Genomic DNA, 13,100 nt, shown 5'->3' with positions numbered 1-13,100 from the left:
GCGGTAGGAAGAGGTTTGATGGAGGAAGTTGGCATTGCCGAATGGATGCTGTCGGGTCAGTCTTATATCGACTTGATGTGGAGGACTCGGGGGCGTCGACTCTCTCAATGTTCAGTCTCAAGGGCTGACACTATCTCGGCCTCTTTCATGGCTGTTCCCGAAGGCTGCGTCGTCAGACGTGATTGAACACGTTCGGCAGGGACATATCCTTGACTAGGTACTCTGTGTTGCCTTTGTTCCTGGTGTGTATGGAAGCTCAATGCTTTTTACCAGACAAAGCACATTTATGCGCGACGCACTGACTCCAGAGCCGTTAGCAATAGCAAGATCAAGATGAGAAAGACAGAAAATTAGAACGGGGATGTTCGATGGCCATCCTTTGCTCATTATATTGTGGGCTCAAGTAAAGAGCGTTTCGTGAACATCTATGTGATACTCTCCAGAGCAACATCGCATGCAGCCATCAAGACTCATTGAACGAGATCAATCCGCTATTTGATCATCGACATCTGATTTGCAGTCCTCCGCTCTTCAGAATGGACAAGGCAGACATGGTAAGTCGTCATATCCTGGCCATGGTGTCTCCACCCCCCTTCCTTTCCTCTTCTTGCCTAAACACCGAGCTTGCCAGCAAACGCCAAGTCATGATATCAAAGTTTCGCATTCTCTTTTCTCTTCGCTGCTTCTTCTTCTTCTCCTTCGTCGTCGTCTCTCTGCTTCCTTTCTTGCTCGTCTTACTCTTCAATCGACTTGACGCACTCCCACTCGCCGCGCAGATTCTCCTGCCACAGCGAGACCTTGTTGTCTGCGCAGCTGACGGCCAGAACGTTGCCGCTCAGAGACCAGCTGACGCGCCAAACAGGAGCCTCAAAGTTGAGCACCTTGCTGGCCCACTGGCCGCCGCTGGCTTGATCCGAGGTCCAGATGCGGACCGTCTTGTCCTGGGAGGCTGATGCAATGTATGACTTTTGCAGCACGGTGGGGGACCACGCCACATCGCGGACCCAGTCGCTGTGGCCCGTCAGAGCCTCGCCCTCTTGCTTGTACGACTGCGAAGCAGGGTCAAAGGCCCAGATCTTGATGAGGTTGTCAGAGCCGCCGGTGACGAACCGCCGGTTGCCCGTGGCGCCGGGGCCCGGGGCGCTGCTGACGATGCTGCCGGGCGTGGTGGCGGGCGCCCAGGAGACGGAGTTGACGCCGAGGCCGTGGGCGGGGAATGTGACGTGGTCGACGCTGTTGTCCTTGAACTCGAGGACGCTGACGTTGCCGTCGGAGGACGCGCAGGCGAGGAGGCAGCCGGCCTCGTGGGGGGACCACGAGACGATGTTGACCGAGGCCTTGTGCAGGGGGAAGTCGTAGATTCGCTGCCACTGGCTGCTGTTCTGGGTGCCCTGTTCTTTCCAGATGAAGACCTTTCCGTCGTAGCCAGCCGATGCCAGGATGTTGCCGTACTTGGGATGCGCCCAGGCGACGCACCATACAGCGCCTTCGTGACTGGTTGGGATGATGCAGATGTTAGCAGCTGTGGCGGCTGTGTTGTCCGCAAAGACTTAAGAGTCGGATGTACAAGGCAAGGTCAGGCGTCGTCTCACCCCTTCAGAGTCTCGACCAAGCGTTGTGTCTCGCCTTCAATCTCGAAGATCTTGATTGTCCGGTCGCTGGAGCATGTCGCCAGCTTTCGGCCATAGTAGTCGAGGACGGCATCGTGCTACGAGTTGGTGATTGTGTTAGCCAATGCGGCGTCTTGCTGCCCCGTTCTTTGATATGCAGTGGAAGCATTGGCGAAGGAGTTGAGGGCGTTCTAGGAGCAGTATCGAGGTCGATCGAGGCAAGCAACGGTCGAGGTGCAACGTACAATCATATCATCGTGGCCAGAGTTGGAGATGACCTGCGCCGCCTGTATCAAGATGCTCTGGTTAGCCATGACCGGAGTTGCGCCAACGAGGATAGGGAAAGCCGCAATGGGCTGCGTATCTTACCATTGTGACAGTGTGACAGCTGTGAGGCTGCAATACCTAGAGAGGGAGTATGTGAGGAGCAGAGAGAATTGCGGGAGGAGGGAAGAGGATCAAGTCGAAGCAGTGCGATGATGAATGGCGAATCTGGCCTGTGCTGCTCAAGTTCAAGATGCCAGCAAGCTTGGGTAGAGGTACGATGCCTCGAGGTACCGCGTTAGCGCCAATGCGGCTGCAGATGGACTAGTCGACAAGGTACATGCTGTACACGGACGAGCTGGAGGGAGCACGTGATTTCAAGGAACAACTGCTGCAGTACAAAGGGATCGAGGTTCTTGGAGAGCATCATGATGGAGACACACGACACGATCTTGGATGGTGTGCATGTTTCCTCAAGCTGATGTTGATCTACGTAGGATATGAATTATCGCCTTGATAGTGACTGCCTTGCAGCAGAGTCATTGATCGAGTTGGAGCAAACTACAAGGGGATTATCAAGATGATGAGAATACACTAGTACTGCTATCAGCATGAGGCGCTCATCACGACAACTGTAGATATATCAAACAAACCCAGCTACTATTCGAATTTAGTTGAGATCATCCAAAGAAGAGCCAAGTAAGTTACTATTAAGACGCATCACGGACATCTCAGTGGAAATGAGGGATCCGACGACAATTGGCCAGTACACATAATGAGCTCACATGTGACCCCTCATGCCCATCAAACTCCAACTTCACTCAAACTTGACATATCACCTAATACAAACTTAACATACCCTCAAACCACCACGCCGTCAAATCACCCCCAGCAAACAAACAAACACCTACCCACCACTCATTCAATCATCCACCAGCCATGAACCTCATCTTCGACTTTGACGGCACAATCACCGCCAAAGACACAATCTTCCAGCTCGCCCAATCCGCAATCTCCCTCCAGGCCCAGCGCTCCCCCAACGACAACAACAACAACAACAATGACAATGACAATCCTCCCCTGCAAACAAAATGGGACGACATTGTCCAAGCATACACCGACCAGCACGCCGCCTACGCAGAGTCCTTCTCCCCGCCCAAACATGAGCGGTGCACCCCCGCGCAGGAGCTCGCGTACCTGGCGTCCCTCAAGGACACGGAGAACGCGTCGCTGGACAGAGTCGACGGGTCCGGCCTGTTTGGCGGGCTGACTTCCGAAGACCTCTTTCGAATGGGCAGGGAGAGTGTTGAAAAGGGAGATGTCGTTGTCCGCGATGGCTTCGCAGAGATGGTGAAGCTGGCGAGGGATAAAGGGTGGCGGGTGGGCGTCATTTCGGTCAATTGGTCTGCGGCGTTTATCCAGGGCGTGCTGCATCCGCTGGGCGATGGCATTCCCATCATCACGAACTGCATCTCGAGCGACGGCACGATTAAGGGGCCCGAGGGCTTCAACGGGGGCGTCAGGCTGACTACCTCTCGCGACAAGGCCAATGTCCTCGGCGAGCTTCTTGCCAAGGAGGAGCAGCTGCTGCTGCTGCACTCGCCATCATCGTCGTCGGGGTCTCCGCCGACGACTGTCTACTTTGGGGATTCGACGACGGACATGGAGTGCCTGCTCAAACATCACGGCATCGTCATTGCTGCGGATGCCCAGTCGTCGAGTCTCTTGCAAACACTCGAGCGGGTGGGCGTGTCTGTGCCGCACGTCGGGAGCGTGCAGGACAACGACGACGGCGGCGGCGGAGCAAACATTGCATGGGCGCGCGACTTTCGCGAAGTTCTCGAGAGCCGGGTGCTGGAGCGAATTGAAAAGGGGACAACAAAGGAATGACGCAGCGCTTCCGATGTCAAGTATGATGAGAGCAGGGACCAAGGGCGGGGGAAGATGGTTGGAGTTGCTCGGCTTATATGAGGTTTCTACAAGTACCGGGTGTCCTCGCTCATCTTCTGGCGAGGTGATACGCATCAATTGTCGAGCCAACAGCCTTCTTCATCACTACGACTTTTCTCTGCCACCCTCAACGAGACTTTATCAGAATCATTGCCTCGCAATATCATTCTCTCAGCACTCTGGGACACAATGTGTGTCTACGCCTCCTCGCCATCCAGCCACAAAGACGAAACACAGCGTCAGAATCTCAAGCCATCCTGCACCGCGGATTATGCCGATACGATGACCTCCTACCATCAGATGAAGTTCTCGGATTTGGCCTGGGAGAGCGAGCATGGCATAACGTTGGCCCATAAAACCACATCACTCAAGGGCAACCTTCCTAGGATCGGCGAGTCCCTTTGCAGACGCTACCCAGAGACGACGGAGGACACCCACAAGTCAGTCAGGCGTGGCAAGCGTTGTCATTACAGACGACGCTTATCTTCTATCCCAGAGGAGCCGTGCACGCAAGATGAGAAGCGAAAATAAGCTCGTTTTGGATTTATGAAAGCTAGAAAACATGTTCATGTAACAGGGGACATACAGACACGTGGCATCGGCAGTAGAATCTCTTCTGGCTTGCAACAACGACTCCAATACCAAGAACAAGAAATCCATATCCTTCACAACAGCACAACTGAGGCATTTGAGGAAGCACAAGGCACATTCAGTGAGAATCTTGCCATCCTTCAAACACACGGTCAAGGTTGAAAGCCGCGCTGATCAGCGACAAGTGGCTGAATGCCTGCGGCGTGTTGCCCAGCTGCTCGCCACTTCGAGAAATCTCTTCCGAAAACATGGACAGGTGGTTTGAAAACTGGAGCATGTTCTGGAAGAGATTCAAGGCCCGAGGCAGGTACTTGGGTTCGTGGATGCTTGCGCGCGTCATGGCCTCGACCAGCCAGAACGTGCAGATGGAGAAGGCTCCGTCTCTTCCTCCCACGCCTATGGGGTGACCTGATGGTTAGCTTCGCCGCACCCTTTGGCTTCGGTGTCGAATCAGGACTTACCGTCATCTGACTGGTCGGTATCATAGCGAAACACCAGCCCGGTGCTCGTCAGTCCTCCCTCCTCTGGCGGCAGCATGATTCGGTTGAGCGTACTCGTAAAACGGGGGTCGCTAGGGGCGATGAAGAATACAAGAGGAGCCAACAAAATGGACGAGTCCAGTACGGTATTGGCTTCGAAGCTCTGAATAAATGATTTCATTTCCTTGTTGTATCCTGTAGCGTTCCGAGTGAGCCTTGAGCCTAGACTTGCGAGAGCCAGTAGTTAATGCATACCTTTTTCCATAATTTCCTCGTAAAGGCTATCGCGGGCTTCTAGCCACTTTGCCCTGTTCGGACATGGGAGGCATCTCTTGTCGGCAAGCCGAAGGCCGCGGTCAAATGCCACCCAGAGCATGATTTGCGAGATGGTGAAGCGTTGCTTATCGCCTCGCACCTCCCAGATAGACATGTCGGTTTCTACACTTGGTTAACTTGATCACCCCTGGACAAACATCAAGTAGCAAACTTACGGCCAATAATGGTCAAGACGTAGTCTACCGGGTAAGTAAAGTCAGTGAATTGTACTGAGGGTGTCGTGAGATGAACGATACGTACCAAGCATTCGCCGAACAGCGCACCAAATGTCCCAAGATACCGGCTTCCCGTACTTGTTATACAAGTAGATGGAGTCCATCAATTCGCCGTACACATCAAACTGGAGGTGAAAGGCGGCGCCGTTGCCGATACGGACAGGGGCACTGCCTCGGTAGCCCTCGAAGTGATCCAGGGTGATTTCAGGAATATCAGTCTCCCCGCGAATAGTAAACATGATGGGCAATCCACCATCTGGCCCTACCGACTGAGTAAAGCGCTCCATGATGAACTCCATGTAGGCGTCCGCCTCGGCTTTGAACCCCAGGCGGAGGAGGATGTAGATGGTGAAGCTGGAGTCTCGGACCCAAGAGTAACGGTAGTCCCAGTTTCTCACGCCTCCTATGTCTTCGGGCAGTGAGAAGGTAGGGGCGGCAATGATGGCGCCAGTGGGTTCTACTGCATGTTAGCCATGGCTCCAAAAGATGTTGAGACCTGTGCGGCGTACCGTATGTAAGTAACTTCAAGATCATGAGACTTCGAGAAACGACTTCTCTCCATCGCCCCTTGTACTTGGACTGGGAGATGAAGTTGTACCAGAACATCTGCGTATCGTGCTGCTGAATGTCCAAGACTTCGTCTGTGATGATTTCCGTGATGTGGTTGGGAATGTCATTTCGCAGGATGAAAGAAACAGATTGGCCAGCAGACAGAGTGAAGCGAGATGTGATGCCTTCGCCAAGCATGCCTTCTCTCATGACTTTCTGGAACGGAATATCCGGATAGCTTTGGCCGGCTGACGTGTCAACCGCAACGTCAAGTTGAAGCTGGACATGCTTGCTGTGGAAGGTTGCCATTTTGCTCTGGCGGCGCTCACAAGTGTGTTTGTCACACAAGAGAGTCGTTTGATGTGGCTCCAAGCCATAGCCAAAAGCAGGGAATATTTCAACATCTGTAGTAGGTGTAAGTTGGTCATCATACCGCCCCTAACGCAGCTCATGGGAGATTGTTCAGGCAAACGGGAGCAGCACAGCATACCTATGGGCAACGAGCCGCGGATACACTCCACTCGTCGTACGGTCCATTTCTTGAGCTCTTCCTGCACATTCGTGGCCTCGCGATAGGCGTTTTGCTTGTAGCCCTTGGTCATGACCTTGGCGCTCTTGGGCCGGGGAAAGAAGTCAACAACGTCCACGACGCCGTCCTCGTGAATGTACCTCGTTTGCAGAATGCACGAGGAGGGCAAGTACTGCTGCTTGGTGGTGCAGCCAATGTCTGGAGCTGGAGAGATGCCAAAGTAGCCGCCCTTGTTCTTGTCAAGCAGGCGACAGAAGACCGAGGGCGAGTCAAAGTCTGGCCTGGAGCGAGGTCAGATGGTTCTGGGAGATCGGCCGTGATCAGTAGCTATGAAGACGCACCAGCACATGAAATCGATGCTGCCGTCGAGGCCGACGAGGGCACAGGTGTGCATGTTGCCGACGATGCCATAGTCCTCGATGGGGAGGTAGCCGCCCGACTGGAGGCGGCGATGCGGCACCGAGTGAGAGGTGGCCATGGCGGCTGTACGGGTGCGAGCGAGGTGGTGTCTATGGTGATAACTGTGTGATCATGGATGAATATTCACACATCAAAGCCTCTGCTCTGTCTACTGGTATCTCACTCATGAAAAGGATGAGGCTGGACAGAGAGGGCAGAAGCACTCGGGAAACGCGGTTTCTCCAATCCAATTATATACCTACCTTAACATTACCTATATAACAACTACTTACTTACTTAGGTACCTACTAAACACCTAAACACTAGGTACATGTGTGACAAGTGCAGTTAGAGCCAGGAACCCCCATCCTCCAAAGCAGTACCAGCTTCACAAGTACGAGATACAATACGAGTGTGTGTCCACCCGCACGGGGGCCGAGCTGTGGGCATGTTAACAGCTGCCCTGAGGTCATCGTGGACTGCACTAATAGGTAGCTACCTGCTCTGCTGATGTATGGGGTACGCCGGACCCGAGTAGTGAGGGGTTGGCGACCAATGGCCCTCAAGACTTGTGACTATTAATTCTGGAACGGCAAGTGAAAGAAATGACAGGCGGAGGCAATGGAAGGTGCAGCTGAACCGATGGTCGTTGCTGTTGCGGTAATTGCGGTTTGCTGCTCACCCATGATGACGTATTGACTTGCTTCATGCAGGACTAAGGCGGCATCTTACCCGAGTGGAAACAAGACTGCACACGACTGATCGACTGTATGTTACGAGTACTTATAAACATACTTGAATGAGAATCTATGTACGTTGAGATAGATTATTCGCTTTGGATTAGTACTGTCTAACAAAAATGGACAGTTTCCACGAGTCCTCATCCATTCCATGGCATGCCGCGAGCAGTACGAACAAGGTACCAAGCTCCAACAGTCTGGGCGAAAAAGGCCGCCACTTCCGAGCCAACAAGCCGGGGTTGGCCAATCAACTGCTCAACCCCAGAGATGCGCAGTAATCGGGCGTATCAAATCCAACATCGTGAAGCACATGAACCGACCCAAATCATTTGCGGAGCAATATATCATAAACTTGAGAGAACAAACTTGATGATGAACTTGTGGTTTCTCTATGCCCTTGGTCAGAATCATTAAACATGTAGGGTATCAAATGCCCTTGGCGGCATGATCCCAGTTTCCAAACGCCCAAACGCCAGTCCACAGCCTTGACCCTTTTGACGAGAAAACCTGTGCAGCCATTTCCTTCGTGGTTGTTGAACCACCGACCTGTGTCTTGCAAACACATCGCTTCGTCGCACAAAGGCGACGCAATGATCTCGAGATCACTGCATGACCAGCACGTCTTCCATCTCCTCTCCTTCATCGTCATCCCCATCCTCATCCATGGCCTCGGCCGCCGCCTCCTTGGCGTCGTTACCGCCCTTGTCTCTATATGCCTCACTCAGACAGTAATGGTTGGCAAATGGGCCGCTCTTGTTGAGAACGGCAACTTCTTCCAGGACCTGGCGAAGGTAGGAATCCGGCTGCTGGGTCCTCTGCCGCAAGGCCTTCATAGACCAATACTGATACTGACGGAAGCAATCGAAAATGAGATCGAGAAGCTGGTTCTTCGGAATACGGGCCGCTTTGAGGACTTCGGTCTTCTTGGGTTTGAGGACGGAGGGGGCGTTTTTCTGTAAAAGTGCGTTAGCAGCATGACCGGGTCGCGATTAGCAACCAGTAGACATACGATAAAGTTGCCTCCCCAGTTGACGGAGCCCGCAGATCCAGGATTGATAATGGAGGACGCCTTGTTCCTGCTGATGATCTGAAGCTTCGACTTGGAGTTTTCCGCTTCAAAGATGCGCTTCGCCAGGAGCTCCTCTTCCTCTCGAAGGTTTCGTGGTTCGACTCGTAGATCATATCTAATCTTGCCGAAAATCTTTGTCTTCTCTGTAGCAAAAATGTTAAGCATTCTGCGATTATGCCCGCCATGCACATGAACAGGTCAAACATACTCGGGATAGCCTTGCGGTAGTAGGGCTGATATCGGCTCCTTCGATCGTATGTCGGTCTCTCCGTATTGCCATTGTTCCCTCGTTGGCGCAAGAGGGCGAGAGGGATTCCAGCACTGGCCGCCTCGGCTCGCGCCTTGTTCTTCGTCTTGAAACCCGGCAAGTCTTCCTCGCTGAAGATGAAGGCATTGTTCACATCCTGGTCGAGAATCTCCAGGTCGTACTCCTTGGGCAAGAGCTGATGCTCGGGAAGGCCCGGAGTGAGGAGCATGCGCAGCTTCGTAAGCTCGCGAGGGCTCCCGTCCGGCAGCGTGTCGCCCTGCGGCTCGTTCCACGTCCGCAGCGTGCCGATCTGGATCTCGTCGTCGTCGCCCAGCTTCTCCGTCAGCTTCATCCAAGCGTCCCACATGTACTTGGGGACGCGCGCAAGATACAGCGTCTCGAACGTGTTGCCGGGGACCGATTTGTCGTAGAAATCGAGATCGCCGGCGTCCTCGAAGAGCTCCTCCTCATCAATGGCCATGGGCGACGCCGGCTCGGGCTTGACGAACTCGGACTTGACAGCTGGGTCGGCCATGTTGATTCTTCTCTGGCGAGAGCGCAAAGATTCAGGTTCGGGTTATCGGATGCGGGAGAGAGCGAGCCAACGAAGAGCAGCAGCGGCGAGATGGCGAGCTGCTGTCTGTTGCGAATGTGAAGATGCAGAAAAAGGCCCCAAGGCGTCACCGCGGGCTGGAGCTTGGAGGTGACAAAGGTACATGGCGCAAGTACCGGCGCTAGCCTAAGGTGCCCAGCCTTGTTGGAGCGCCGTTTCAGCGCTCTGGTGCACTAACAGACCTGAGAGCTCCTCTGCTGTCTTGAGGCTCTGTACAGTCATGTGACCGCAGTCGCCCAATGGACTTGCACTGTAGTGAGTTACCTGCAAAGCGCAACGTACCGTGCCGAGCGCCGTTTTGAACGGAGACGGACAGCAAACACAAAAGAAAGGGCAGATGCACGCATCCGTTTGCCCCACTTCCAGTGACCTCAGGTACCCAGGTAGTAGTACCTCATATCGTACTGCTCAGACTTCACCTTGATAGATGTACCCTTACACTTCCTCGGGCCAAGCCAAATGCATCAGCAAGCACGTCTTGTCTCATACTTTTGAAGTCAAATTAGCTACTGCGAGTGGATTCAATGTGTGGCTTTGGCCTTATCTTGAGCTTAATCCAAAGGCTGTTTCGTCCATCAAACTTACGAGGAGAGCCGTCTTGACGGCGAAAGTCGGAATCAGGACCCTCATGTCGTTACCGAGGCAGCACAGCTTGACAACCTACAGTCACTCTTCTCAGAGGCAACCCGTATGATGGCAAGCAGTAGAGTCGTTCAGTCACATATATTTACGCTATTCTCACTTTTGTACCTTTGATCAAAATCTCATAGTGCGCCTTTTCAAGCAAACGCGTTTTCCTTCGTAACCATTACCGTGACTCATCCAATCAACCGGACCATCTGCAAAAGATTGTTTTGACTTTTGAGTCATCGGTTCTCTCATTCAAGCCTTTACTGCGCCACCACTTGCAGCAGTGCATATCAAGCCAGCCCGTGTAGCATAACCTTGCTTCATCTCGGACAGCAAGTACTTGTCCTGCGTGAACCATGTGAGCGGCGACGTTGCTGCTGCTGGTGCTGCTGCTTGTAGCCCAGGTAGCCAGAAGTTGTAAATATCCAGATACTCATAACGGGCAATCCAATCCATTTCTGAAAGAAAAAAAGCAGGCTTCGACAGAATATCGGCCTCTTGTTAACCCAAGGATTGGTAATCCGAGCATCAAATCGAGTCATCTGAAATGTGCAGCTTCAGGGCATGTCAGCATGCTTGGCTTTCCATGATAATGAAGATGGATGACAACTCACCAGGTATATAAAACAAACAAAATTGAAACAATGCGTCACCAGCATCTTAGACGGGAACATTCGTGAACAGGTAAGAAACCGATTCGCCGTTGTGGGTTCGGCGAATAGCCTGGCAAATGTCAGTATTCAACGTGAACGCATCCTTTGGCAGAGACATGCGTACCTCGGCAAGGGTGCCGGACACATCGATGACCTTGAGCTTGGGGCATCGCTCAGTCTTGTCGCCAACTGCATTTTACATGGTTAGACTACAGAAGTTTGGGGTGAATCAATCTGACATAACCTACGAGGGACGGCTATATACATGTTAGTAATCTGTTGCTCAGAACATGATACAAGCTCATCAGGGGCAGCTTACTGTTGGTGACAACAAGGCCGGATAAATGTGAGTTGTTGATGGTATCAATGGCGGTGCCGCTGAGAATACCGTGGGTTACAATCGCAAAGACTTGACGAGCGCCGTGGCTGTTGAGAGTCTCTGCCGCCTTGGCCAGCTGTTTTTGAAAAGCACCATTAGCCATGTGATCATGAGATGAAGGGCCCGGGCGTGTGCATACAGTTCCGCAGGTGTCCGCCATGTCATCCACAAGGATAGCCACCTTGTCCTGGACATCACCGACAAGAACCATGCGGCCCACGACGTTGGGTCGGGGACGCTCCTTGTGAATCAGAGCAAATCCGGTGTTGAGGCGATCGGCAAGCGAGGTGGCACGCTTGGCACCGCCCGCGTCCGGGGATACAATGACGCAGTTCTCAACGTCTAGGTTCTCGCTGATCCACCGGAGGACGGACGGTTCGGCGTACAAGTTATCTACGGGAACGTTAAAGAAGCCCTGGATCTGGGAGGCATGCAGGTCCATAGTTATGACATGGTTCTAGCGCATGTTAGGGTTCTCAGTTCAGAAGCAGAGCAAGGAGGGACGTCGGTTTCAACGCACGCAGCCGGAGACCTGCAGCATGTTGGCAATCAACCTAGCGCTGATGGGCGCGCGGGACTTGTCCTTCTTGTCCTGACGCGCATAAGGGTAGTTGGGGATGACGGCCGTGATGCGCCTGGCCGAGGCAGTTCGGCAGGCGTGGATCATGATGAGCAGCTCCATGAGGCCGTCGTTGACGTCTCCCGGAGCCGTCGACTGGAGGATGAAGACGTCTTCGTCCCGGACCGACTCGCCAATGGAAACACTGGTTTCCTGGTTGGAGTAGTTGAGGCTCATCGTGTTGGCAATGTTAATGCCGAGTCTGCGGCCAAATCAGCCCGGGTCCCGTCTAACTACCTGACCTCTCTGACTGTCTCATATCTCATTTCATAGACCATCTCGCGAGACATACCGATTAGCGACCAGAGCACTGAGCTCCGGGTGGGAGCTGCCCGAAATCAGCTTGATCTCATTCGCCATTTGGTCCAGCATTGCCAACGATGGTTGCAGAGCCCTTCTGCAGGAGGGAGAAGAGAAGAGAAAAAATGTCGAAAGAGAAAAAAAATAAGTGGGGGCGGGAAGGGAAGGATTCGATGGTGGTGTGCCGCTGTTGTTGATAAAGATGAGGCGCTTGATTTAGTATCAAAGAGACAAAAAAGGGGAAGATGAAGCTTGTCCGTTATCGATGAAAGAGTGCTCAAAGGTGATTGTTGACTTTTTTTTCCTCACTTGAGATATTGAATTCATCGATCGACGCAACGGCGTTTGAGCGAACCGAGACTGAACCTTCAAGGAATAACATTAGTCCTGGTCGGTGGCTTGGACCACCAGCCGGACGGGCCTCAGCGTGGGAACTTTACAGAGGTACTAGTCAAGCCTGTAGGCGGGCAAACAGCCACTGCCAGTTGGATGGAAGCCAAACACTGCCCGCACTGTGCACAGTGACGAGAAGCTTCTTGGCCAGCTTGCGGTACTGTGCCAGTACTTTGACCTTGTATCGGCGGCGATCCCGGCCATTCTATTCTCGGCCTAGCACAATGCACACAATGGCTCGTGCGCAAGGCTGCCGACTTGACCCTTTCCAGCAGCCGACGTCAGATAAAGACCGGAGCAGCCCCGAACCCATTCATTCATCTTGAACCCAAGCAAACCAACTCAGCCTCGCCGTCCAGCCCAGAAGCTTATATTCATTACACGATCCCCTTTTCTTCTTCGTTGCCATCGACATACTTCATATGGCGTCTCTTTGACTGCCCAGAAAAGGCTTCGTGGGCGAGATATTTGCCGCCACGGACTCGCCCAACTCACCTTGGCCATGCCCGTTTGATCTTGACGACGACAGCCTCAC

At 53.2% G+C, this 13,100-nt stretch overlaps 5 protein-coding genes across 5 annotated transcripts; 1 reads left to right on the top strand and 4 right to left on the bottom strand.

Moving 5' to 3' along the window:
- Positions 1–734: 734 nt before the first annotated feature.
- On the bottom strand, positions 735–2,051 carry TRIREDRAFT_79891 (nuclear pore complex, component sec13; the record flags this gene model as incomplete). Its single annotated transcript, XM_006967145.1, has 4 exons — positions 1,980–2,051; positions 1,856–1,897; positions 1,593–1,708; positions 735–1,494 (listed from the first exon to the last, which is right to left on the bottom strand). Exons 1-4 carry the CDS (start codon positions 1,980–1,982, stop codon positions 735–737), a joined length of 921 nt encoding a protein of 306 aa, XP_006967207.1. The 5' UTR covers positions 1,983–2,051.
- Positions 2,052–2,779: 728 nt separating this feature from the next.
- On the top strand, positions 2,780–3,764 carry TRIREDRAFT_122860 (uncharacterized protein; the record flags this gene model as incomplete). The annotated part of the gene is made up of 1 exon (XM_006967225.1): positions 2,780–3,764. The coding sequence occupies exon 1, from the start codon at positions 2,814–2,816 to the stop codon at positions 3,762–3,764; it is 951 nt and encodes a 316-aa protein (XP_006967287.1). The 5' UTR covers positions 2,780–2,813.
- A 769-nt stretch (positions 3,765–4,533) lies between these two features.
- On the bottom strand, positions 4,534–7,001 carry TRIREDRAFT_65333 (glycoside hydrolase family 15; the record flags this gene model as incomplete). The annotated part of the gene is made up of 8 exons (XM_006967144.1): positions 4,534–4,811; positions 4,877–5,089; positions 5,150–5,332; positions 5,386–5,409; positions 5,471–5,905; positions 5,955–6,398; positions 6,485–6,804; positions 6,865–7,001. The coding sequence occupies 8 exons, from the start codon at positions 6,999–7,001 to the stop codon at positions 4,534–4,536; spliced, it is 2,034 nt and encodes a 677-aa protein (XP_006967206.1).
- A 1,263-nt stretch (positions 7,002–8,264) lies between these two features.
- TRIREDRAFT_109457 (transcription factor IIF beta subunit) lies at positions 8,265–9,459 on the bottom strand (the record flags this gene model as incomplete). Its single annotated transcript, XM_006967143.1, has 3 exons — positions 8,265–8,615; positions 8,672–8,874; positions 8,940–9,459. 3 exons carry the CDS (start codon positions 9,457–9,459, stop codon positions 8,265–8,267), a joined length of 1,074 nt encoding a protein of 357 aa, XP_006967205.1.
- A 1,422-nt stretch (positions 9,460–10,881) lies between these two features.
- TRIREDRAFT_22826 (uncharacterized protein) lies at positions 10,882–12,360 on the bottom strand (the record flags this gene model as incomplete). The annotated part of the gene is made up of 6 exons (XM_006967099.1): positions 12,165–12,360; positions 11,774–12,074; positions 11,393–11,710; positions 11,194–11,329; positions 10,999–11,063; positions 10,882–10,944 (listed from the first exon to the last, which is right to left on the bottom strand). Exons 1-6 carry the CDS (start codon positions 12,242–12,244, stop codon positions 10,882–10,884), a joined length of 963 nt encoding a protein of 320 aa, XP_006967161.1. The 5' UTR covers positions 12,245–12,360.
- Between the last annotated feature and the right edge of the window lie 740 nt (positions 12,361–13,100).

The sequence above is a fragment of the Trichoderma reesei genome (genome assembly GCF_000167675.1).
Source record: "Trichoderma reesei QM6a unplaced genomic scaffold TRIREscaffold_16, whole genome shotgun sequence".
In the NCBI taxonomy this organism is placed as follows: Eukaryota; Fungi; Ascomycota; class Sordariomycetes; order Hypocreales; family Hypocreaceae; genus Trichoderma; species Trichoderma reesei.
The sequence above is the reverse complement of the archived record's forward strand: the minus strand, read 5'-3'. Positions and strand labels throughout refer to the sequence as shown.